General features: G+C 41.6%; 1 protein-coding gene across 1 annotated transcript in view; it reads left to right on the top strand.

Moving 5' to 3' along the window:
* Positions 1-27526, top strand: part of LOC308293038 (uncharacterized protein) — a gene marked incomplete at both ends in the record, with an annotated part of 240708 nt that overhangs the window by 14314 nt on the left and 198868 nt on the right. The window contains 1 exon segment of the mRNA XM_080735468.1: positions 24233-24499. Coding sequence (XP_080591594.1) covers positions 24233-24499 — 267 coding nt within the window.

The following is a 27526-nucleotide window of genomic DNA, read 5'->3' as shown; positions in this document are numbered from 1 at the left end:
GCTTTATTTAAGCAGGCATACAATTAAGAGCACATCATTGCTGTCAAGCGGAAACCTTGTATCTCTATATTTCATACTTTTCCTCTACCCAATGGCTTTGATAACAGTTAGCTATATACCAGTAGCTCTTTTTTGTGTAAATGAATGCCTGTGCAAGAGTGACATGCAAATAGCCTAATAGCCTAATAGCCTAACAAGCTCACAAGTTCACAATGTAGTTGTGAGCTCGTAGATCAGCTGTTTTCACTTTCTTTTAAACATTTTGCAAGTCAAAGTGGTTACGTAGCCTACTGTACTGTATACCGGTGGGTTTTATAAATATCAAACCAATAAAAAGTATCAACAAAAGCTTGAGACTGCATAATAACTACATTGGATTACATTTCCTGAAAGCTACGCATTTTTGGACATACAAGTTTTCCGCCCGACACCGCGCCAATGATATTCTTATTTACGACTGTCGGCTGGCATAAAAAGACAAAAAGAAAAACCAAGGGCCTCTTGAGGGACAGTAGAGGCTAGATTTGAAACAGAAGGGGGGAGGCAACACTGACAAGACTGTCATTTAGTATAAAAGTGTGTCTGAGGATGCTCTTTTGTATTCAGCACTGTTTTCCGCCTCTGTTTGGAAGAAAAAGAAAAAAAGTGCACTATGCCCTGCAGGAGAGGAGGACACTGTACGAAATAAATTGCTTGACATGTACCCACTCCAGAGACGTTGCCAGGGGCTAAACGGAACACCGTCACTTCACTCAGGAACCAAATATCTGTTCTCTCCAATAGTGATTGCGTCGTCGGCGCCGAGCGTGGGAGTGGGATTCAAGGGCGGCATGGATGTTCTAAGTGAACCGTGGGGCCTACGCATGACCTTGAGTCATACTGTACCTGGAGGCATGATGTCGTCATCATGGCTGTCGAACAGAAACTGTGTATCTCCATAGTTTAAAACAGGGGTCTTCAACGTTTTCAGGCCAAGGACCTCTTAGTTGAGATAGAGACGAAGCAGGGACCCCCACAGCCTTTACATAGATTCCATATAGGTTCATCTTTTGACAGCACAATCATCAGTGTATGTTGGATTCATGTCAATTTGTGTTTTCAGATATTTAACCACTTGACCGTCAATACTTAAGAAACTTGACCTTTCACTCTGTACTTGTTCTGCTCTTTTTACCCTCTACACCAAACCTCTTTGCCAAAAATAGCCGATCTACAAGCTCACAACGCCTCGCAGCGCGAGGTGTTGTGAGCTTGTAGATCTGCTATTTTTGGCTAAAGTTCTCCGAATATGGAGGCTATGGTTCAAGTGAGAAAAGGAGAAAAAAAATACTTCTATCACACAAAGATTTGGAGGACCCCCTGTAGTAACTCTGAGGACCCCATAGGAGTCCCGGACCCCCTGTTGAAGACCCCTGGTTTAAAAAATACAAATATAAATAAATAAAATTGCCGTACTACTTCGTCATTATACAAGAGAGTTGTTCAAAAAGTGACCGTTTTGAGCTTGTAAATCTGATACTTTTTTAAAAATTTGAATCCTGAAAAATAACATACTGTATGAGGTTTTCACCCGACAGAGACGATACAATAGGGCCTTTGGTCTGTGTGTCTGTCTGTCTGTGTTCCCAGAGATAATCTCGCAAACCGTTGGACCGATCGAGTGCCAAATTTCTTGTGCACACTGCCAGTGAGCCACAGCAGGAGGACTGATTCATTTCATTAATCTTAGTTGTATCTCTCTTACACTTACACTTACACTTACACTTACACGTATCTGCCCATGTGTTTCATGCTGTGATGACACATACAGTACATTTCCCCCATGGTGATATCAATTAAAGTCCAAATGGCAGGAAGAGATGGATCCCTGTCACTGACTCTCTCATCCTATATACGATACGGAAAAAATCTGACAGGAATTTCAGACAAAAAAATGTGGAAATGTCATTGATGAGAGCATCTGAAGGATGAAACGATTTCATCTTTTTTTGACAGGGAGAGGGTGAAGCATGTTTTTTTAACCAAAACATTCGTGCTGTGACAACTGTGACAACATGTGGCTGTGAGGCTGCATGCAGTGGAAATGCCAGTGCAAAAATTAAAAACTGTGCAAAACTGTGCGTGCGATTTGAGGAAATATCAGAATGGCATCAGAGCCACGTTGTACCGCTGACCAAGATGGTTGCCCTGATACATTAAGACATAAAGGACCCAGGTGTTGTGGACATTTGGAGATGAGATTAAATGAGTCCTAGCTAGAGTTCTCAAATTCTGCCCGAACCCGACCATACCCGAACCCGACCTGACATTTAGGGTAGGGTAGGGTGTAAAATGTATGCTAATTAGTCGGGACGGCTAGGGCCTCGGGCTCAATGAAAAAAGAAAATATATATTTTTATTATTGTATTACTAAATTCTTTCCAAACCCGACCATACCCGACACGACCCAACGTTTTCGGGCCGGGTAGGGCCTCGGGTCAGCCCAGTTAGGGCCCAGTTAGGGCCGGGCCTTAATTTCAGGCCTGTTGAGAACTCTAGTACTAGCTAGGTTTTAGTGGACTTTTGGAGATTAAATCAAATTAGTACTTTTTTACGGTCCTAAGCACAAATCCCACTCAAGAATGGATTATTTTTAAAGTATGATTGATTCTATTGTTATTGGTATTGTTATGTGGTGTCATTGCTCTCATAGATCATGCAGTGGAATTTTGTCTAGCTACAGTAACTGATAACCACAATAAATCGACTTAATACAGTAAACTCTATTTCAAGACTACTGCAAGTAAGACTTGCTGAGCCATGTGGCCCTTAAGGCAGGAGCCTATCCCTTATTTATTATGCAGCGTGAGGCAGCTTGATGTACCTGTACAAGTACACGTCCCCCTGGCGATGATGCTAGTATGTCCCAGGGATTTACCCCACATCCAACCCTCCACCTAGTCTGGGAGGCATGTAAAGCATTTATAAATGTGTGTAATAAATATAATAAATGTATAAAAGTGTTAGATTATTTTGTATTTGAATACAATTTTTTTTTAATAAAAAGAAAAGTAGACAAGGGAAAAATGGAAGGAAGGGAAAAAAAGCTAATAGTTACAGGGAGTCATTACTTTGCACTTTGAAGTTTTGACTTAAATGAGATGTATCACAAAAGGACTGAATATGCTCTGTATTATTTTTAATGGGGGAAGATCAGGCACATACTGTTGGTCAGACAGCTCAAGCAAAAAGAGGCCAGCCAAGTAATTATTGCTTTAAAAAGAAAAGGGGAGCGATAGACACTAACACAGTAAAGGATACCAATTGGGTGTTTAATAATTTGTATTCAGAATGCTATACTTCAGAGATAGATTCAGACCCAGACAAGCTGAATAATTTTTGATCTAACATCAAACTTCAGGACACGTTGGGCAGTTAGACACCCCATTTAAGAATCAAGTTAGAGAAGCTATTTAATGCTTGAAACCTGGAAAATGTCCAGGATTAGATTGCTTCCCAGTGAAGCATTCAATTTGATGGATGGATGGATGGATGGATGGATAAATAGATAGAATACGCCGGAACCAATACAATTGTCTATTCAGAGGCAATTTTACAACGTGGTGTTTTGTTTTGTTGGTTGTGTGTTTAGTTTCTACTCCCTCCTGTTGTGACTGACTGGCAGTACGACTGAGTTCTTGTTGTCCTAGTTTATCTTGTCATCTTTTTCTTCTCTCTTTCTGCAGAATGCACCCCGTGCCAGTGTAATAACTGGATGGGGGGCGCACTATAAATCCAGAACCTTTGAACCTACAGTACATACAGTAGCCTATGTCCTGATCCTTACCACCCCAGCCACAATATGTTCACTATGTTAGTGCCAGGCATGCAACACCACAGCATCAAATGTTGACTGAACAGATGAACGCTGAATTCACACCAGCAGAAGTATTTCAGTTCTGTGTTCTGTTCTGCTGTGAAAGCGACAGGCTTCAATGAATTGACTAAACGTTATTTGCTTTGCTGCTGTGTGGCGAGACAGAGCAGCCAGTAATCATGTTGTCATCTTCTACACATTAAGCTGTTACACAACCATTGTTCCATATACATTCAAATTGTTGAAACCGTCCCCCGGATAAATTCCACGCACCATCAGATGTTTTCCGTCAGATGATCTGCAAATACATACTTACAAAATACCCCAAGTGTAAGACACAAAACAGCACGTGTCCCTGTTAGATTTGAGTACGTTTGCCAGGTGTGTCTAACCTGACTCCACCAGATGGTGGTGTATTGAGTTCCTCATACTTCCATCTGGAACGGCTCAGAGATTGGTGCTACACCACACAGCGCCCGGCTTGAACCAATCAGCGGCAGCCACGGTACTCTGGATCTGAGCGAGACCGGATGTGACGCGATCGAGAAGCGCCTGTTGCAGTTGTACTGTAGTTCTTTCACTATTAATCTCTGCCGCTACAATGAGCTACTCAGAGCCTCTTTTTTCAAACGCATTTCACGTCGCTGTCCCCCGTGCCCTGCCTCGATCCCCATCGGGGGACCGCGACGTGAAATTGAGTTTGAAAAAAGAGACTTGCGTTTAGTGTTTACTTTCCTGCCGGCGCAGCTACTATACGTCATGCAGACACGTCAATATGAGTGGTTGGAGTTAGCACGCCCAGACTGTGATAGACAGATGGCCCAATCCAATCACCTGCCAAATAGCTTGATGGACCGCCTCCTTCAGCGGTTGCCTTGAGCGGTTCCAGAGGAACTCAACACGCCACCATCTGGCGGAGTCAGGTTAAGGTGTGTCCACATTGCATTCACAAATGGCCTTCTCAGAGTACTGTAGGCCTACTCTGACTGTATGAAATGAATAGTTTATGTCAATGTGGGTGCAGATTGCAGATAATATGTATATCGGAGAAATAATGGATGGGTGCTTTATGCGTACATGAGGCTTTTTATTTGATTTGATTGATTGGTACAGTCAGACATTAAAGCTAAACGGATAACAAAAAAAGTCCTGGGTACTTGTTTCCATTGTGGTCCTGACTCCTATACCGATGTTTCCTCTTGAGATTGGCACATTTCACCCAGATTTTCTCATCTCACTCACTTCACTTTGTCTGCTGACCTCACTCAGCAACGAAATTAACAGAAAATAAACAAAACAATTCACAGGAGGCAAGCAGTGATCACCCCATGTTGTGCAGTGCAATGCAGTTTCAAATGCACTACATCGCAGGTGCTTTTTAAGAGTGAAACAGTAAGAGGACCCGTGTGACGTGTGATCTGGGCAGTTTGCCCCAGGAAATGTGCCAATCTCAACGGGAAACAATGGTATGTATTCAAAATTCATCAACATACCGTAGCATAACTTTTTCACAAAATGAGACATGTCATCAACAAATCAAAACACTATCTGGAGAAAAAGGAGAAAGATTATCCATACAGAGCTGAGGACAGTTGTCACCAATGGACAAAATGTCCTCCCTTTTCATCTCTCAAGAGGAACAAGGTGAGGAGATCCACTCTTTCCTCGAGCCCTTGCAATCACAGTGGGAATCAAAAGGAGTAATGTCAGGATGCAGAGAAAATGGATTATTTTTGTATGCAGATGGCATCCTTTGGCTATCGTCAGACCCTGCTGGATACATTGAAAAATATTGCTCACTGATATATGGCTATAAAAAGTATTGGCAGTCTGAGCTTATGCTGCAGCAGTTCTGATTTAAATGCACACCATCACGGGGATGAAGTGTCTCGGGAAAAGACTGAGTGCTGACATGAATAAAATAATATGACTTAATACGACCCAGCTGCTTCATAAAATAAAGAATAATTCAGACAAAAGGCAATCTTACTCTTTGGGTGAAAATTTGCATTTTCACAAATTAACATTTCTATATACTTTTACATTTTAAAAAGGCAATTGATATTGCATGTAAATATCTGAAGTTGCCCTTTATCGGTTGCCCTACCGAAGATGCATGGAAACATAGTAGGCTATCAATGAATGGTCCACTAAGGTTGTATAATTACACGATCATTCACAGGTAGGCCTACTATAATACACCAGTAGGAATTTGAAATAATCCAGAAGTTGTGATATTCTTATGCTATGTTGATGAAATGAATACACAATGGAAACACATTTTCTTTGCGTTATCCTTTTGGCCTTAATGTCTTACTGTACCAAGTGCTGTTTACATTTCTGACTAATGAAGTATTCAATCAATCAATCAATCATACAAAACAACTTGTGTTGGAAACATAATTTTAGAGGCGTTTATTACAGGATAGTTTGTTAGTTTTTTATCTTTCTGGGAAGGGGCTATTGGGGAAATTGGGTGAATGGCTTGAAAAGCTTCTTACCAGCATCTCCACAATTTCTGTTTACTTGGAAATGGATCAGAGGAATATCTAAAGCAGAATAGCATGACAGGCTTCAACACCACAGCTAGAATTATTCTCTCTGCCCCTGGATGAGTCAGACTGGACCAGGATTTAATCACAGGGTTGAGCTGAAATGACTGATAATGTTTCCTTTGAATAGATTGAAGCTAGAGTGAATTATCACAAAGGAACTGTTTACCAGGTCGCAGGTCATGATCATTCTCTTTTTTTTTATTATATAAAAAGGCAATAGATGCCTATTCAAACAGTCCTGGGTGGAAATGTAAAAAGGCTGTAAATGTGCAGTGTGGTTATGGACAGTCATTTACAAATATATAGCCTATATTTAAAAACATTTGAATGTTCAGTAATTGTTGATTTGGCTTGGCTCACTGTTTTTTTAATACAACATGCATATAGCATTTCCGTGATAATAATTGGAGTCAGGCACGTGCACACATAGTCATCAAAGGGGGCTTGAGCCCCTGCCCTTTTATCTGTCTGTAAAAAGTCTGTAAAAAGTCCCCTCTCTAGACCATGAATGCAGTTTTCACTATGGTGAAAGAAATGCAAATTCCCCCTTTCCATGCCACACATGAAGGCAGCACTCAAGAGAATTGCCTTGTCCAAACTCTCCTGAACTTGAATACAGATTCTTATGCTGAAAGAATTGCCCTTACTGTGTAGAATCCATGCTGTAGTGTGCCACCTCTCCAGTATTTACTGTATTATGCTTAGTTTAGTGTGGTATCAAGCATCGAAAATAGCCGACCTCCAAGCTCACAACGCGCTGCATTCGTGTTGTGAGCTTGGAGGTCTGCTATTTTCGATATTTTCACCAAAAGGACCTTTTAGAAATGTCAGCCCCTGCCTCACATTGTCTGCACGTCCCTGATTGGAGGAATAATACAACAAACAAGAACACACAAACAACATTAGGTTGTTGAAGTCGTTTCATTTGTATATTCATTTGACTTGCTCTTGCATTTTTTGTACAAACACCATTTAGATCAAGACACAAAAGAGAGATCAGATCTTTGCCCGTGACTGAAACTTATTAGCTCCAAGCTATTTTCACTGCTTTAATTTATTTATGGAAATTATTAAATTTTTAATTAGGTTATATATCAAATACTTTTAAGAAACTGTTGGAATCGTTTTGAATTGATGAAAAGTGTTGTTTTTCTTTTTCTTTATTCTTTTCTTTTTAACTTTGAACGGAAAAAAGAGAAATGTTTGCAAAGCCATGATTTGGATTAAAGCAAAGTAGGATAAGTACTCATTGCGAAATATTGCTGCAGACATATTATCCTCGTGTCTTTGTCTTTACTCATAGTCTAGCCTGGCTCCAGCCCCTGCTCCAGCCCCTGAATTGCCAGCCTCGCTCCAGCCTCACATTCATGATGTGGTGATGGTGAAACTGTAGAAAGTAGGGCTTTCTCGGTTGAAAAGCTAGCTCTATTGAGCACTAGATATCTACAATGTGAGCAGAGGAAAGGTGTTGTATAAATACACTTTGACTTCTTATCCCTGTATTTCCCTCACGGTTTATTCTGCTTTAGATGCATTTCATGAGTATTTTGTCCATCTGATGAGTTCTTGTTTATTCAGTCTCTGTAGAGGCTTAGGTGTGGAATTTTCAAAGTTATTCTAAGAACCTCCCAGGTGTCAGGTTGAACACCTGTTGCTCACAATGAAGCCCCGGCCATTTTCCTGATGGCCTCTGGCTGCCAGGGAGTTGATCTGCCTTCCTGACTCCGAGCTCACATGGTGCTCCTGAGTCGTCATAAGAATTTTTCATTAACTTGTTTTTTCAGATTTCAATGGTCCTGCACATCTGTTGTGCAGTGTTGAATTGGGCATTTGCTCCATGACGCCAAACATTAGTTACTTTGTGTACACAGTACTACACGCACGCACGCATGCACGCACGCACGCACGCACGCACGCACGCACACACACACACACACACGCACACACACACACGCACACGTTTACAGTGCGAATCATTAGGCGTTGAGCCACACTTGGACTCTTTGGCCTTTACATCTATTGGTCAGACTCAAGGCTTTTGAACCTCTGCCAACCATTTTAAGCAGCAGTGATTAAAATTCCCTCAGTCTGCAGATTCTCTGGCCCTCCGTGGCCTTCCCTAATGGCATCCTGCAAGTTCGGCTCCAGGAAGGCCATTGCCAACAATGAGCTGTGGCAGTTGAACTGTTATTATGATGCCTCCCTGTTGACTAAATTCCTGGATTAAAACTGAATACACATCAGCACATTGTATGTAAACACAAACAGTGTTCTTATTTTACAATCCACAGACCAGAACACAGCTCGTCCACGTTCAGGTGTTTAGACAGATATCTGGTGTTGTGTTTATAGACCCTCTCAAATGAGCACTTGCCCGGTCGGGCAACCTGAAAACAAACCTCACCTGCCCAAGAGTTTTATTTACCTGCCGGAGGCAGGTGGGCAAGCTTTAGTGTCAATGCCTGCACGTAGTACATGCATCGGTGGTGTGTTCTAGATTTTTTTGGATGGCATCTATAGTTATTCCCTGACCTCCCACACGCGCGGCACATGCACACGTATACGCGCATGTGCGTGGTCACCGATTGACCATGCGCAGTTTGAGTACTAGTGAAGTGTGGCAGATCTATTGTTTAATGAGTGAATTATTTCGCCAGTGGCCATTAATTATCACCTGAAGAAATGGTAAACCTTCACCTCAGACTATAGGCTATCAAAGTCCACACGCTTGCTCCACTCCATCTAGGATCCAAATTTGATACTTTACATGGCACTACATGTATTTATTTTGAACACTTTAGTTACTAGTTACTTTGTAGATTTTGATTATTATTACAAAACATACATTAACCACTTCAGCCTATTATACATTTTGGCCATTTGAAAATAGTGGATCTACAAGCTCACAAGCACAACAATGCGTGGGATGCAACACATTGTGAGCTTGTACTGTAGATCTGCTATTTTCAAAAGATGTTTGTATGTTTGAAAACTTGAAATGGGACATTCTGTGTACTGAGCACGCATAATTAGAACCTTTATGCCAATACTTTTGTACTTTTACTCAAGTACATTTAGAATTCCAGACTTTTACTGGTAACAGAGTATTTCTATTTTGCAGAATGTATAAATCGCTGTATTATTGTTGTATACAATACAATGAACGTGAAGAAAGGACTTTATTCACCTGAATGTCAAAACTGCTTCAACTGGAATTACGTTGCAAGGCTAAGGCCAATCATTCTCAGGTGGGATAACGTTCCCATGTCACAGTCTAATGTAGTGTTGAAGTAGGCTATCGCTTGAATTATCAAGTCATTGACATTTATGCTGTGATGAAAATCAGCCTTCTGGAACCGATCCTTCAATTTCTTCTATGGCGATGTGGCATTTCTCATTGATCTGAGGGTGGTATTGCCGCGGAATGTCTGGTGATAGATGATTGCCACCAATCTGCACATCATTTCAAACGATGATCATCCAGTTATAGTCTTTTTTGTTGTGGTGGTTATTGCAACCGAAGGTCGCAGTATACCAGAAATGTCGTAGCTTGTCCGTCAGCACAGGAAGTGAGCTTGTCCCTCTTTCAGTCAGTACAGGAAGTGATGTCACGTGACATCACCTCATAAAAAATCTAACCCTGGATATTCATACTGTCACTGTGACATCACAGGTGATATCACAGTGACAGTCCATATATGGGTATCCCTTTTATGTCCATATATGAAGATCCCTGATGTCATTGTCGACTAAAACTATGGCGGAATGTTCGTCTACTACCTTTTATCATTGACGGAAACTAAATAACCTGGAAACCTGGAAACCTGGTTTTCAAGTGGGTGGTAACCCAGCTGAAGTTAGCCACACCCACAGATGTTGCTGAATGGTAAAAAGGGGGAGGAGATGATTGTATGATGTCATTAAAGCGGCATATTTCAATCGAGCTTTCAGGAAGAAACCAAAAATACACAGTGAAGACATATTTGCATATTATAACCACACCTGGGGGTCTATTAGAGTAATATTAACTATAGACACAAAAAAAAAACAACAGAAAAAGTACTCGCTGCGGCTCTGTTGTGATTTGTGAATGTTGCCCACTACACACTGTATTCAGTGCTGGACAGACAGTTGTTTTACCTCAGATCTGCGCTCTTAGTTTTTTCCTTTTTTTCATTTTTACACCAACCTTCCATGTTCTTTGACATAATGTGTCTCTCTCGACAGACAGACACAGTAGACAAAGTATGTGCCATCTCTCAGTCTCTTCATGGATCAATTGCCATCTGGATGTGTTTGTAGCCACTCAGAATGGGATTATATAGAGGTGTCTGCATCACCTCAGACAACATTTCTTCCAAGCTGTTGATTGAACATAGCTATGGAAATAAAACTATTATCATCAATCACAAGCAATTTGAGTGTCGGACCCTAGCACACAGGGAGTTTTACCATTCACTAGGGAAATTGGGAAAATCATTCAACAAAACGAGTTTTAAAATGCTGTAATTTTCCAAATTCAGTGTTGCTCCTGAAGAAATGCCATATATTTCACCTGTGTTTACAATTCAAAACTTGAATGATGTTACAATGCCTACTCATCCCCTAATGTATGTTTAGATACATTGATGTCTTTTTACTAGAATCCTCATTTGGGATAATGTTCCCATGTCTTAATTATCAAGTCATTGACATTTACACCATGATGAAAATCGGCCTCCTGGAACCAAGCATTCAGTTGTCTTGATGGAGATGTGGCATTTCTCATCGATCTGAGGGCGGCAAGTGTCTTGCAATAGATGATTGCCACCAAACCACTCTTCATTTCCAACAATGATCATCCAGTCATCCATTCATTCTGGTCACGACCAAAATGTAGGCCTATATAGGGCTGAAGTGATTACTGTATGTTTTGTAATAATAACTCAATTCTTTTTTTTTTTGTTGAAATATTTGCCTCTGAGATGTAGGTAAAGTAATGAAAAAACAAAAAACAAATCAAAACTCAAAATTGTACTTAAGTACTTGAGTAAATGTACATAGTTACTTTACACCACTGGAGAGTGTACAGAATAATTGAACAACCAGGATATAGTAGTCACTCACTGAACCATCTATCAGCAGGGAGTGTTGGGCCAGAGGAGCATAGGGTGAAGGCTCTACGTCCTCCTGGTGGGGAGTTGGGGACTCTTATTGGCAGTTGAGTCAGAAGTATATACAACAGCAGTTGTCACAGCTGTTCTAGTCTACTAAATAAATGTGTGGGGGTAGGAAACTATTGGCGCAATGGCTGTAAATTGTGGAGAAAAATAAACAAGGGACAGTCAATCAGTCAGTCACTAATACCTCACTGCACTAGAGGTCACGTTTCACTTCCTGTTTATCCTCCATTACTTTCTGAGCCACATGAATGCAAGTGTAGCACCCCACAGTTAGTACCAGCCATGAACCAGCGACAACAGCCCTGCTAATCGGGCTCAGCCCTTTTAGCACGACTGGTTGTGCGTTGGACTGGCGAGTGGGAGTCCCGGGTTCAATCCCCGCTTCCGCGTCTCACTACAATCTGGTGTTGTCGGCAGGATGAGGAGCGTAATGTCCTCGTGAGGAGGAACAGTGGCACGTCGTGTGCGGCGGTCTGCGGCGTGAACTGTGAAGCGCGAGGGCGCGCTCCAAAAGACCTGGGGGGTGAATGTAGCACCCCACAGTTAGTACCAGCCATGAACCAGCGACAACAGCCCTGCTAATCGGGCTCAGCCCTATTAGCACGACTGGTTGTGCGTTGGACTGGCGAGTGGGAGTCCCGGGTTCAATCCCCGCTTCCGCGTATCACTACATCTGGCGTTGTCTGGCAATACCTTAAATCATACCACTATGCCACACTAGCAGTGTACAATTCAGTTGCTTTTGCACGTCTAAGCCTTGGAGTAGATTTATCTGTGAGTATCAGATTAGCAACAGTGCCATAAAGGGGACAAATAATGATTGTTTACATTTGTTGATATTGAGTTTGACTTTATTGAAAGTATTGTTTGTTGTTTTTCATGCTGCCACTACTATTAGCTAAGCCTCTATTTTCAACATGCTGTATATCACCTGTAATGGTTTCTGAGTTTCTAAAACTGGTTGTGTAGTAACAGTACTGGGCTCATATTCATACTTGGTGAGCTTTAGAAAAACATATAGTTCATAATTTACATTCCTACTGTAAAAGGTTAAAAAACACTAAAGAGTAAAATACTTAAAACAGATAAACACTTAAAATGGTTAAAAGGTGACTTAGTTGGAACCAAGGCTGTATTTCATTGTTTCAATGTTAAAAATGCTATGCCTTGGTAAAATACATTTCTTCTGTTGTTTTCAGTTGGAGAACTTCCCAGTAAACTACACTCTCAGGAAAACAGTTTGTCTGGACTTTCATTTTGTTAGCTGTCTGTCTAAGCCTTGCTAGGACACAATTGCCAGAGCAGAACATTGAGTGTGAATGTCCTGGAATAATATTCTGGTCTGAAGTAGAGCTTTTCCAGTGGAAAGATGACAGCTTGCTCCTCTAAAATACTGAATTATAGACTATAGTCTCTGGAGCATTTTGAAGACTTTGGAATAGATAGGCTGGCTTATGAGATCATGTTGATGATGGAGTTCAGAGAAGAGCCTAAAAGGTAGAGAGAGAGAGAGAGACAGAGAGAGAGAGAGAGTCACTGTAATTGAAAACCTTTGATATCTTTTAGTGAGATTCAATAAAGACACTTATGAGGACGCTCATTAAGCTGCCTTTAATTTAACTTTGCCCTGCAGCTATGCCATCTCTCTCTTTCTTATGCAGTTTCTCAGTTTGTTTCTCTTTCTCCTCTCCTGTGTCCAGCCAACTTGCTGAAACTCAAGGACACATTAAATACTCTCATTCTCACACCACATTAGATATTTTGAGAGTGAGAGTGAGTGAGAGAGAGAGAGAGAGAGAGAGAGACTTCAGTGTGTAATCTTTCTACTGCTGCTTCTGTGGCAGGTATTTCGCGGCAATGAAAGTCTCTCTCTCCCTCACTCTGTGTCTAAGCCACCTTTCCTCTGTCTCCAAGCTATACGTTGCAACCTGGTTGTCAACTCAGTCAGTATCGTCAGGTTGGAGTCGGTTCTAGGAGAAGAGGAGGAAACAAATGCCAGTTTTATAAAGAACTTCTTTATAAAACTGGCATATGTTTCCTCCTCTCTTCTCCTCCAAACATGCCGTGAGAACTAGGTTCACACAAAAATAATAAACACAAATGTAAATCAGAAAACCCACCAAAGCATTGACCCACATGAAATAAAAATGCAACTGACATGAAGATCGCAATGCGCTGTGTGGTGTCCATCAAAGACAGCGTCCACACCAAAGAAAAATCAAAACATAAAATACCTTGTTGCCCGCTCTGAAAAGAGGTTTCTTCATTCTTAAGTTGTTCTTAGAGTCTAAGAGTCTCTGACCGCCTGTCTTTATTTTAGACATATTTTCATAACTTTTAGAATAAACTTGTTTGCACCATCTGTGAGCAATGACATGTAATCAAGCATCCATCAACTAGCAGTCCGGTGTGACAGACAGGCAAGGAACCTTTGTTCCTTCTCTGTGTTTTAATCACGTTAATATTATATATATTTTTTAACCTTACATGAATCAATTATAAACCCAATTATTTATTTATACCATGAAATTATTTTAGTTGAGTTGAGTTGAGTTATGCTTTATGAATTCATGTCCGTTAATTATTGTATTTATAAGACAATTTATTTTTACAGTAACAGCACTTAATATTACACCATCTGATTAGTTTAGTATTTTTTTTTATTTGTTATTTGCACCCGATTTAAAGGAGTCGTTCAGACCAAAACCACATGGGTTAAATCTGCCTTTTATCTGCCTTCATACCTGCTTAGTCGATTTTTTTCATAGCTGCCCCTGTTGCTAGATTTCGTCTACCCCTGTTGCTAGATTTCGCAGGCGCTCTCATAACTAACAGAGTAGATAGTCCTTAGGCTAGTGTGGTTATTTCTTTAGCTTCAAAGTTAGTATTTTTTTATTGGATTGTGTTTACACAACGTCCCGAGACCAATCACAGGCACCCTTACTTGTCAAATGGCTTCTGCTCTGCACCAGAGCAGGGAGAGGAGAGCCTAGAAAGGGAGGGGAGGAGCAGAGGATCTTCTCGTCTGTTTGACAAGTATGGGTGCCTGTGAGGTCAAAACAGCAGTTTGGTTGGTCTCAGGACGTTGTGTAAACACAATCCAATAAAAAAATACTAACTTTGAAGCTAAAGAAATAACCGCACTAGCCTAAAGACTATCTACTCTGTTAGTTATGAGAGGGCCCGCGAAATCTAGCAACAGGGGCAGCTATGAAAAAAATCGACTAAAGCAGGTATGAAGGGGTATGATAAAAGGCAGATGTAAGCCTATATGTGTTTTGGTCTGAATGACTCCTTTAACCGGAGAGAGGGTGAGCTAATCAACTGAATTATGCAGTGTTTCTGTCGGGCGTTATGACAGCCCATCACTTAATGGCAGCTGTCAGGATAAGACCCAGACAGTTGTCTCATAGTCATGTGTGTGTGGGTGGTCGGCAGAACGCCACTGGCCTTTTCTGTTTCAAAGTAGTAGCCTACATTGCACACAACAGCGGCAGTAAGGGGGGAAAACACATAGAAACACTTCAGTGGAAAATGTTTTATTCATCTTTGTGCCACTCAAAAAAAAAAAAAAAAAAACTTTGGGTAAACTGTCGGGAGGAATACGTCATTACGAAGTCTCATTATGTTACTACGTGGCTATGTGTGCGGTTAGGGATAGAGATAAAGTTAGTAATGGGGAGAGTTGGACGAACGCAATGTCTGACTAATGAGTGTCGGAACAACACTACGCACACTAAACTGTCTTGAAGAGTTGCATACCCACCTCCTCCCCTCTCTCTCTCTATCTCTCTCTCTCTCTCTCTCTCTCTCTCTCTCTCTCTCCACTTTTGATTGAGTATTTTATTTGACAAAAATGGAGAACAGTATTGTCAGTACAAGTACAGTTAAACACCTTGCCAAAAAGGAGCATCCCAAATAAGTCCTTTTACAGTCTTTTTTTATGTCGGAAGTCCTTGGTATTCAATTCATGGATATAACAAATAGCAACTGTCGAGAAGTGATAACTACATCCGCCTCTGGCCTCCTGAAAGGTGAGTTTTCAGGAGGCCAGCGAGCTACATGTTTTAAAGGAAGTAGTCAAGGAATTCCACACCTGGGTGGCAGTGTTGTTGAAGGAGAATTTACCCATAATTATTTGTCTTAATAGGTTGTGTTATCAGATCGTTGTGTACGCTCCCTCTGGTGTTGTAGCTGTGGGTGTCACTAACCTTTTGGAGACGTTTGGTCAGATAAGCGGGTACTGAGGGGATTGAGGGCAGATTTGCATTGACTGTTTTCTTTCACACAGTTTCTCAGTTGGTTTCACAAACAAGAGTGATTCATTCAAATGTCCAAAATAATCTCTAGTCAGCCATTACACTGTGCCAGAATCAGGAAAACGTTATCGTCCATGAATGCATAAAGTGTCTTGATATATTATTAATAAAATCACACCCAGTGTAAAGTGAGCGGTGCCTTTTAAGAGTTAATTTCATTAAGCGTCCCGCGAAACTTGACCAATGCCAAGCTCTGTGGGACGGACGGACATACACACAAAGCCAGATGTACAGTAGGAGCGGTTAGCACCACTCAAAGATTTATGAACCGCTCTACAGTCTGACTATCACAACTATGCAAAACGATTGATTGGCCATGTTTCTGTTTGCTCTCTGTATGCAGGGCTGTTTAGTTTCTTTGGAGAGTTGAGGGCAACCCCGGTCTGTAGCCTTTCTTTACTGACATAGAGCAGTGGTTCTCAACCTTTTCAGGCCGCGATCCCCAAAATAATCACATTTTAACTGGGGACCCCCCACCCTGACGAGCACTTTGTATAACACGGTTATATTGTTAAAATAGCAGAACTACATGCTCACAACGCCTCGCAACGCGAGGCGTTGTGAGCGTGTAGATCAACAATTTCTGCCTCTAATATTTGACAATTTGGCCAATGTTTAATTTGTCATTTTAGAGTCTAAAACAAGTTAAACATTGGCCAAATTGTCAAATATTAGACGTTTTAAAAAGTCCTTAAATAGTCGCTCTAGAAATGTGCATAAACCCTCTCTCTATACACTTAAATGTTATGCTGATTTGTTTACTGTTGAGTGAGAAAACAATGTTGCACATTAAGTTAATCATCTGGGGACCCCCCAAAATAATTTGGCGACCCCCCTGGGGGTCCCGACCCACAGGTTGAGAACCACTGACATAGAGTAGCTGAGAGGGAAATCTGAGAGGCAGGGGTGTCGCACCAAATTCTGGTCCCTGCGTACAAGGATTCACTGCGTTATTTTGTGCTTTAACTATTGAAAAGTAGCAGATATACAAGCTCACAACGCGGCACCGAGTGCTGCGCTGCGAGCTTGTAGATCTGCTATTTTTGAAAAATCATGAACATTTGTGCAAGTCTTGAAAAAACTATGTTTCAGTGGTGCTCAAACGTTTTCATGTGAAGGACCCCCAAAATGATATGTATTTGGCCACGGACTTCCATCTCAAAATATTTAGTTCCAGGGACACCCCAGAAGCAAAATTGTAGTTACAAATGTTCGCTTAAAAAATACAGTATATTGAAAGATTTGCACACATTTTCACAACTTTTCAAAAATAGCAGATCTACAAGATCTTGTGTATCTGCTATTTTTCAATAGCTAAAGTATAGCCCCCCCCCCCCTTGTGATGCCCCTGCTGAGAGGAAATTAGTGTAACAGGTGCATCAAAGGGATTAATGTGCCATTCCAAAGTCAAATGTCTCCAGTCTCTGCACTGATCTCATTCTCCCCAGATTCGGCACTAACATGGGGATTCATTTATTCTACTATTATGCCACCAGCCATCAATAAGTGTGACTCCCATGATCCCTAGTACTCCCTACCCTCCTTCAAAAGCACCATAAAAGAGCACCTGTCTGCAATTTGCATCTGGACCTACAGTAGACAGGTGTTCTAGCTTGCCAAAGACATTTTTTCTTTTCTTTTTTGTTTTTGGTCAATATATTTATTTGCATTTTTCTTTTTTTGACAAACACCAGAACACAGCAACATGACAACACAAAATCCAACAATGGCTGTAGCTATTTTAAATGGATAAATAAACGAAATCCAATCACCTCACAAAAGGAGTTCTGTGAGCATAAAGCAAGACAGCGCTATGAAAGAACTCGGCTAGATTTAAAACATGGCTAAAATAAAGGCTGTGACAATTTTATTTTTTAGATGAAAATACTATGTTATTACAATTATATTTCATACTTCAAGGAGAGTAGCTCCAACTATAATACCACCCGTGCAATGTCTCTCTCTCACTCCCAATTCCAGCTATGAATATAAAACAGGACACAAAAAAGAATCCCTGGCTCAGCTAGATTTCCCTGCATTTAAGAAATCTAATAAAAGTTAAACGGGGGCAGTTTTACATTGTTCTAATATTTCTTTTGTCTCGGGGGTGTCTGCTGGCTCAGCCAGTCAATGCACACCACCATTATGCTAATTGAGCATGAGGAGCTGAGTTTGAATCCAACTCCATGTCTCGTATCACATCTCTTCTCTGTGTCTTGCCCTTGGGGGAGGGCCCCCAAATAATTGGCAAAAACACTCAATTTGAATGATAACATGACATTAATATAAACAATACCAACTAGTAAGACACCTGAGGGTGGAATGCGACCTCAGGGTGACATGCAACCTCGCCCTAAAGGGCGAGGTCGCGCCAATTCTTGACCATCTGGCCAACCACAGCGTTTCTCTGACGATTCTAGTTGTTGTCATTCTGGGGGGAGTTTGTTCATGTTTTTGTGAGGGTATCAACCCTAGGAGACACGGGGAGAACATGCAAACTCCACACAGAAAGGCCCTATCGCTCACACCTAGGTTGGGTTGGCGATAGGGCCTTTCTGTGTGGAGTTTGCCTAAACATGGAGATGTGGTACAGAAGGACTCATATATGGGCATAAAAAGTATGTCATGTGACATCACTTCCTGTACAGACAGTCAGCCATTGACTCCGGATTAACAATGGCTACTATGACGGTAGTCCCATATGACATATTGGACTAGACTATCTCCATATATAGTGTTATCCACATCTCCATGTCATCGACATCACTTCCTGTACAGACAGTCAGACAGACAGCCATTGACTCCGGCCTAACAATGGCTACTTTCTATTGGACTGGACTATCTCCATATATAGTGTTATCCACATTTCGTGTAGCCGCCCTGTACAGGAAGTGATGTCACAACTCGCTGACATCACAGAGGATACGGAAGGACATCACAGAGGATACGGAAGGAAGGTCACTCAATAATAATAATAATAATAAAACTTTATTTGTATAGCACCTTTCATGACATGAAATGCAGCTCAAAGCGCTTTACAGAGCAGAAAATGAAGCACAAGTGCTTAACAGAGAAACAATAAAATACAAATAAAAAATACAGAATAAAAACCTTCCCTATTGCTAGGGGTATACCTTCTCTGTTCTACAGAGGAAACCAAACCTTCCCTATTGCTAGGGGTATACCTTCTCTGTTCTACAGAGGAAACCAAACCTTCCCTATTGCTAGGGGTATACCTTCTCTGTTCTACAGAGGAAACCAAACCTTCCCTATTGCTAGGGGTATACCTTCTCTGTTCTACAGAGGAAACCAAACCTTCCCTATTGCTAGGGGTATACCTTCAAAACCTTTTAAAAAAAATGAAGCACAAGTGCTTATCAGAGAAAAAATAAAATACAAATAAAAAAATACAGAATAAAAACAAATAATTAAAATAATTACAATTAAGCAGAGAAATAACAATTTCAGAACAGTGCGGACGTCAATTAGCAGCACAGGGATTTAAACATTTAGCTAAAAGCAGAGTTCGAGTTATGTGGGAGCCAGTAGGGGCTTAGCTCCCATAGTTAAAGTCTGGGACCCCATAGTCAACAACCCCCTTTGGGGTCTCTTTTTTTCTAAGTGTGTATTTTTTTTTTTTTTTTTCGTTTTCTTTTTTTTTATGTTCCATTGGAAGAATTTATATTATTTATGTTAACTAGATATACTAAATAAACATGTTAGACAGTAAGACTAAACAATGACATCACACCGTTTAATCCTACTATTAATTTTATTATTATAAATCAGGCGCATTTAATGTGGGGTGTGAGTCTTCCTTTACCGTCCGGGTTATAACACACTCGCTGCAATGGTTCCTACTTCCTACCTTTCCCCTAACCTCGCCTACCAGGCTTTCTTTCCCCATAAGCTAGGAACCACTGCGTCGAGTGTCTGTTCTAGCCACGGCCCGGACGGCAAAGGAAGGCGGACACTCGGACAGCAACAAACAACCAAACAACGCTGTCTTGTGAGCAAGACTGTAGCCTGTGCCCGTGACATTGTTTTTTTTAGTAAATAAATATGAACCCGACCCGCCTTGTTTTGAGAAAGAAAAATACCCATTTTAGCCGACTTTATGCTACCAGAACGGGAACTTTTGGCTGGATGGCTCAGAGCTCAGATCATCAGATGGAGGAATTGGGAACTGGAGGCTGAGCAATAATGGTGAGTTAATATGAACAGAAAAGACTGCCTGGAGTTGTCAACATAGCCAATGTGAAGCCCGAATTAATATTGTGAAAGGAAAAATATGATTTAATATAGGAAATACCCGTTTTAGCCGACTTTATATCCGCGAAATACCCGATTTAATATGATTTAATATAGGAAAGTACCCGTTTTAGGCGACTTTATATCCGCAATTACCCGATTTTTTTTCGCCGCCGCCTTTGGCGGCGCCGAAGGGCCCCCAGAGCTATGGGAGCCCTATTCTGGCGGCGCCGAAGAATAGGGCTCCCATAGCTCTGTGGGTATAACTCGATCACTGGCTAAAAGCAAGAGTAAAGAAATAGGTCTTGAGCTGTGCTTTAAAGCTATCCACAGAGGCTGCCTGTCTTAGGTGTAGTGGGAGTTTATTCCAAGCTGTCGGTCCGTAGAAGCAGAAAGCTGCTTCACCATATTTTTTATATGTCATTGTTGGCGCCTCAAGTAGGTCTGCACTAGAGGACCTGAGTGGGCGGGTTCTCAAGCGACACGGTTCTTCAGAGTATATGCGACCTTCGGTCGCAATAAACACTAAACAGTAACTTAAAGCGCTGCATGGCTCTCAAACCTTTTCATGTCAAGGACCCCCCAATTGTCAACATCAGTGTTAATTTAACTTTGAGAGTGTACGCATGGAACATGGAGAGTGTACAGATGGAACCAAATGGATTATAACTGGTCCATTTGGTTCCATTTGTACACACTCAGAGTTACAGACATATGGGTCCATTTGGTTCCTAACTGTCAATCCTAACTGCCCCCCCCCCCCCCCCCCCCCTCAAGGACCCATGGGGGTCCCTGGACCCCACTTTGTTTATAACCACTGACTTAAAGAAGTAGAACACACCCCATGAAGCCTGGATTCATGGATAGTTTTTAGTTTTTGTTGCATTCCTAAGCCAATCATTGATGACCGGGGTCAATGGTCAATAGGAGACCTCTTTGGGACTCTTTGAGTCTCCGCCGGTCATCAAATTATTGTCTAAGGATAGTAGAGATTTTCAAGTGGGCCCTGCATTCAGAAACGGTTAATTGAGAACAGGGAGTCGATGGCCTATATCTGAAGGCTCATACCATATTTATGCTCTGATGTAGCCTGACAACAAGTCCTGGGTTCGATTCCCTAGCCCGTCGGCCTTTGCTGGGTGTCTTTCCCTGTTTCCTGTCCTATCTTCACTGTTCTATCTAAAAAAAAGGCAGAAAAGCCCCAAAAAAGATATTTGAAAAGAAAAGGTAGGGAACCACGGCTCTACACCGTATCTATCTGAAATACATATTTATTTTGCCCTTCGGTTTGTTCTCAGAGGAGTTATTCCTTCTACCTTCAGTGTGTCTAGTTGAATCAGTATTATGATCCTGAGATACAGCCTGTGGTTGCTTAAGGGAGGGAATTAACTTCTCATGGAAAAGTGTGTATACAGTACCATAGGGGCCAGTCACAGTGTATGAAGCTATGATGGGTTTGAGAATTCTCTTAGAGTACAAAGACATCAATGGTGGGTGCTATGCTCTGCTGAATGCTAATGCTATCATCGCCGTCAGGCATAAACCTCGTATCTGTAGTATTTCAACTTTGTATGTTTGTATGTTTTCATCGTGCAGTGTCACACCAAACAGGTCATACAAATACAAGATAAAAATGGGACCTAATACCTCTGTACTTGGCACTCAGCATAACGGGTTTTAGAGTATATACTTGTACATCAAGGACAGGGGGTATACTTCATGGACGTACAAACGGGAGATGTACTCCTTTCCTTTGGGACACGTGGCTGAGGAACCGTTCTCAAGGCTTAACCTTTTGAATTTAGTTTTTTTAGGTTAAAGTCTGTGGGCAGGGGTGGACTGGGCATTTGGCATACCGGGCATGCCGACCATTAGAGGGCCAACACATTATTTTTGCCCCTGTTTTAGGATAGTTATGGTCATTTTGGGGCTGGGCCGCCACTAAGTGGAGAAGGCCAATTCCTCAGTAGCACCGGCCCGTAGAGCAGAGAGACATGATTGGCTCACTGGCTTGTCTATCATCTGAATACCGGCCTAGTAGCCCAATTACAGTACTGTCGCCCAGAGTCCCACCCAAACATATAACATCTGATACAAGCCCACAAAGCGTCACTGCCTGGAGGCGTTGGGCGCTTGTAGATCTTTTATGTTCATTTCCCGCCAGTTGTGGTGGGCCGTTCTGGGCCAAGATGCCAGGGCCGAATGTATGTACCAGTCTAGCCCTCTCTGTGGGTTTTTATAAATATGACTAAATAATAAATTACATTGGATCCATCGGAACACATGCAGGATCTATTTTTCAGTTTTCTGAAAAGTAACATTGGACATACAAGCTTTTTCACCTGACAGCCATGATATGTTTTCTCCATCTCCTGGGAGACTGATTCCAGCTTACAGTACCTGCAGGCCCAGTTGTACAGTATAGAGCTGCTTTTTATTCTGCAGCTATTACTCTGAAACATGCACAGTGCAATGAGTGCATCTGTGCTTGAATAAATAAAAGTTGGAACATACACCACCCTCCACCCCATTTTCTTTTTGAGGGGGTGGACCAATTAACATGCACTTAGGGCTGGCTCATCTCCGCAGTTCCAGCTACGAAATGTAAAACGGGGCATTGCTTTTACGAGAGCATCTGTGCACGGCTAGAATGACATGGCTATAAACATACTTCACACAAGGCTGTGTTTTTCTTTGAAAGACCCTTGATTTTCTTCTGCCGATAAATGCTTCGGTTGTTTTACCAGATTTCGAGATAATAATGTTGTTTGGGACCAAAGTGGTGGATGGACAGACCAACATCGCCATCACCATCCTTAGAGTGACAAGATAAAGTTAGATTGAAGCCAAGTAATTTATTCCTTTGGGATAATGCTTTGGTCTGACATCCCTTTTCAGAAATAGCGGAGTTCAGACAAAGCTGTTCTTTTTTACAAGACTCAGGTCCTTCTTTGTGTGCAATACAAGATGCCGCAGACATTCTATCAGTCTGTCGTTTCTAATTACCTGCTGGGAGGGTGTGGGGGTCATTACAGCGCTGGGAACACAAGCATCATTGTTGATGGTGTTTTTAATGTCACCTGAACTGACACAGCTGATGGGAGACCAAATGAATCACGAGGCACTGTGGGATATCTCTCTCTCTTACTTTGTCTTGCTCTCTTTCATTTCATCTTTCCTATACAGTATATATATATAATTGTCTCTGTCGGGTGGAAACCTCATTTGTCCAAAACTGGTACTTTTCAGGATTCAAATTAAAAAATGGAAGATCTACAAGCATAAAACACGTTGCTGCGGGCTGCATTTTGAGCTTGCAGATCTGCTATTTTTGATTATTTTGTGTGAAGCTGTAGTATGATCAAGTAGAGAATTCATTTATGGAAAAGAATCCCTTTTATGCCCATACTGAGTATCTGACATCACTGTGATGTCACCTGTGATGTCACAGTGATGTGTCAGGGGATCCACAGTGTCAGGCGTTACCCGTCCGGACGACCAGACATGCTGTGACTTTTCTGATAGTAAACTGCGACCTACGGTCGTAATAAATATGGTGATAAGAGGTTTCTGCCTGACAGCAAAGATAAAGTCGTAAAAAATAAAACAAGAACGTAAAATCTTGAAAAGTACCACATTTTGGACATAATGAGCCATGATGCATAGGCCTGCCACAGTTATTACATAATCATCAAATCGCAATTATTTGACACAATCGCAATTATTTTATCATAATCGTCAATCGATTCCATGTTGAAAAATGTTCACAACGCGTCGCGATGCGACGCGTTATGAGCTTGTAGATCGGCTATCTCCACTATCAATGTTCTTTTTTAAGTATAAAGTTGTCATTTCTTTGTATATTTAGGTTATGTGCCATATCTGCCATGTGCAACTTCAAATCCTACAAGCCAAACAGAAATGTAATTGTCAACGAGAAAAACACAATTAAATCGTTAATCGCAAATTAATCGTCATGTAAAATGTCATACCTGTGACGTCCCTAACGACGCGACTGAAACGTTAATCGCTTTTCTAACTCCCTGCTCTCTCTCTCTCTCTCTCTGTCTCTCTTTCCCCACCGTGCAGGAGAGCGGCTCCATCTACCTGCAGTTCACCTGCTCCACGGCGCTGCAGCTGGAGGTGATCTTCGAGGTGCTGGAGGAGTACGACTGGACGTCCTTCTCGGTGGTGACCACGCGCCACCACGGCTACGAGGACTTCCTGGCCATGGTGGAGGGGCTGACGGACGGCTCCTTCATCGGCTGGGAGAAGAAGAGCGTGGTGGTGCTCAACATTACGGACGACCCCGGCGGCGCGCGCACCAAGCGCCTGCTCAAGGACAACGAGGCGCAGGTAAAAAAAATTATAATAATAAAAAATATATATATTTATAAAAAAATATCAAAAGAAGCTGTTTCACAAGCTCGAACTTGTAGATCTGTTACTTTTGTTGTTTTTGAATTTGAATCCTGAGAAGTCTATATTATGGGTCATGGTTCCCCAATTAGTTTGGGCCGAATTATGTCTAGGGTACCGAGCCGAGGGCCACAAAATTGCAGGGGGCGACGCCAGCGTTCCCGCTACTCCAGCGACAGTTCAGATATCGTCTTTGTCGGGTGAAAATCTTGTATGTCCAAAACCGTTTGTTTTGCATTTATTATTTATTAAATTATTTAAACTAGTGAAAACAGCTGATCTACAAGCACACAACGCCTCGCCACCGCGAGGTGTTGTGTGCTTGTAGATCTGCTGTTTTCACTACTTTTGTGCGACGGCCTTGTATGATTTGTGAAAGAACGTACAAATTTGGAGATACGAGATTTCCACCCGACAACGACGATATACTAGTTGTTGCTGCTCTTATACCACCATTATTACTGGGGTTGGTGTGGGCCAGACAGTAGCCCCCCGTGGGCCACAAATGGCCTGCGGGCCGCCTATTGGGGAACCCTGTTATGGGTAGGTATATTATGTTTTTGTGGAAGTGGACAGCCAGACTGGGGAGGGACATCTGCTCAGGTCAACACAGCGTGTCACCTGCGTGTCCCTGGACTGACACATCTGATAAGAGACACAATGAATCACAAGGCGCTGTGGGATGTCTGTCTGTCTGTCTGTCTCTCTCTTTCTCTTTCCCATAAAAATGTTACCTGAGTAAAAGTTGAACGCTGAGGAAGAAGCCGACCTGGTGGAAATGCGTCCGTTGCATGTATCCTGGGTGAGGCTGATAAATCAATGAATGAAAGGACATTACTGAGTGCTGCTGACGCTGGGCAGTGCACCTAAATACAAATCTTTCTTTTGCACCTAGTGTTGCATTCCATTTTCTTTACCTGAGTAAATGTACCAAAAGTAAAAGTATTCATTATGCTGAATGGTCCATTTTGTTTTTTAGTTTGAATGCCTGAACGGATTTCCAAGCGGATTTTTTTGTTTGAAAGCTGTGAACAGCGTGCACCCAGGTGGTGCATGATTAGGCATGGGCGTGCATGATCCGTGCACTATGAATTACATGGAAGTCTATGGAGACCATGGCAACTTGGACCTTCAAAGAGATTTAATTGATAGCAACGAGAGAGATAAAAACAATACAGTAGGCCTACTCCAGTACAATACTCAAGTAAAAGTACCTCAGAATTTCACTTAAATACAGTAAATAGTTACTTTCCACCACTGATCACAAGGCACTGTGAGATGTACAGTATATGGTTGCTGTCAAGCAGAAATGTCCTAGCCTGGCATTAGCCAGATTGATAACATGGATTCATTCCATGTTGAGAAATCAGAAAATGACCGGGCCAATCAGTGACTCCGTTTCAACTGAACAGTGAAACACAGTCACTGATTGGTCCAGTCATTTTCTGATTTCCATTACTCTCTGCCTAAGTGAATCCACATGATCAGTCTGGCTACAGTAGCTCCACTTTTTGTATTGTTTCCGTAAATTAACGCCCTACTTGATCATACTACAGTGCCGCACAAAATCAAAAAGTAGCAGATCCACAAGCTTGAATCGTGGCTCGAAGCGGCACGTTTTGAGCTTGTAGATCTGCTACTTTTGCATTATAAAAAAATATATATATCAAATCTTGAAAAGTAACAGTTTTGGACATTTAGGAGGTTTCCACTCGACAGAGATGATATAAATGTCTTTCTCTGTTTTTCATTCCATTGTTCCCTCTCCTGCTCTCGGCCTCTGCCCTACTTTTACCCCGTCTTTGTCACCTGCACCATGGCCCTCATCTCGTCTCTTCCACACCCTTTCGCCTTCTTTCCACTTCTGTTCCGCGCCTCGTGCTCAGCCCATCGCCCATCTCCTCCCATTTTCCGTGATCAAATGACCTCTGTGGAAATGGAAAAGGCAGACAGAAAAGAAAAGACGGCAGGTAAAACGGGAGTTAAGAGAACAGACCTCCAGGAACATGATATGATGTTACATGATGTAACAGAAGGAAATGACTCTGACAGACATGATGTCCTATGAAGATGTCTCGGGTGTCTGGTGCAAGAGACAGCCTCTCTTTGTACATGACTGCAGTTCACAGATTCAAGACAGATCCGCCTTGTTCTTTTGTGAATGGTTTCCCAGATTGCATGAACCCTAGTGTCCTCCTGCTGGGAAACTCATTCGCGATGACACACATTGTGAGCTTGGTACATCTTCTGTTATTTCTGAAACATTTAGAAAGTTCTGGGCTCCGAGAAAATGGTTTAGTACTGGGGGTGTAACAATACATTTTAACAGCGATACGATACGCATCACGATACATGGCTAACAATACGATACATGTACTATATTGGCCCATTCATGGCGTTATGATACGATTCGATTCTATGATTTAAAATCAATATAGTAACTATTTTGCAAAGAAATTTAATCTGTGTAAAAACGTGAAAAAAATCTATTAATATGGAAGTAAACGCTGTGATTATCTAGCAAATACATGGACATTATATTTCAACACATGGACAAACCCACCTTGACATGAACACAGAGATTACACACATTTATCGATAGACCAAGAGTAGCTACCGGTATATGGAATGGAAAGGTAATTAGACCCCTCTTTTTAATTTTCCCTCTTGAAATTGCTGAATAAAAGGCACAAATACTTTTCATACAATCAATTATTTGCATTGCAAAACAATTCGATACCAATTACCGCATCTTAAAACAATACGATACAAAGCCAAAACCGTACGATATTTTGCTTTTATAGTAGATCATTGCAAATTAAAATCGATTTTTTGATTCAGTCACTATATCGTTACACCCCTATTTAGTACCAGTGTACCGTTTTCTACTCAATGAGCTAGACAGAGCATGGTGTTCTGGCCTTGTACCACATACTTGTACCGTATTGCAACTGTCTGAATATG

The sequence above is a fragment of the Nannobrachium achirus genome, assembly GCF_963921795.1.
Source record: "Nannobrachium achirus genome assembly, chromosome: 10".
Classification (NCBI taxonomy): domain Eukaryota; kingdom Metazoa; phylum Chordata; class Actinopteri; order Myctophiformes; family Myctophidae; genus Nannobrachium; species Nannobrachium achirus.
The sequence above is the reverse complement of the archived record's forward strand: the minus strand, read 5'-3'. Positions and strand labels throughout refer to the sequence as shown.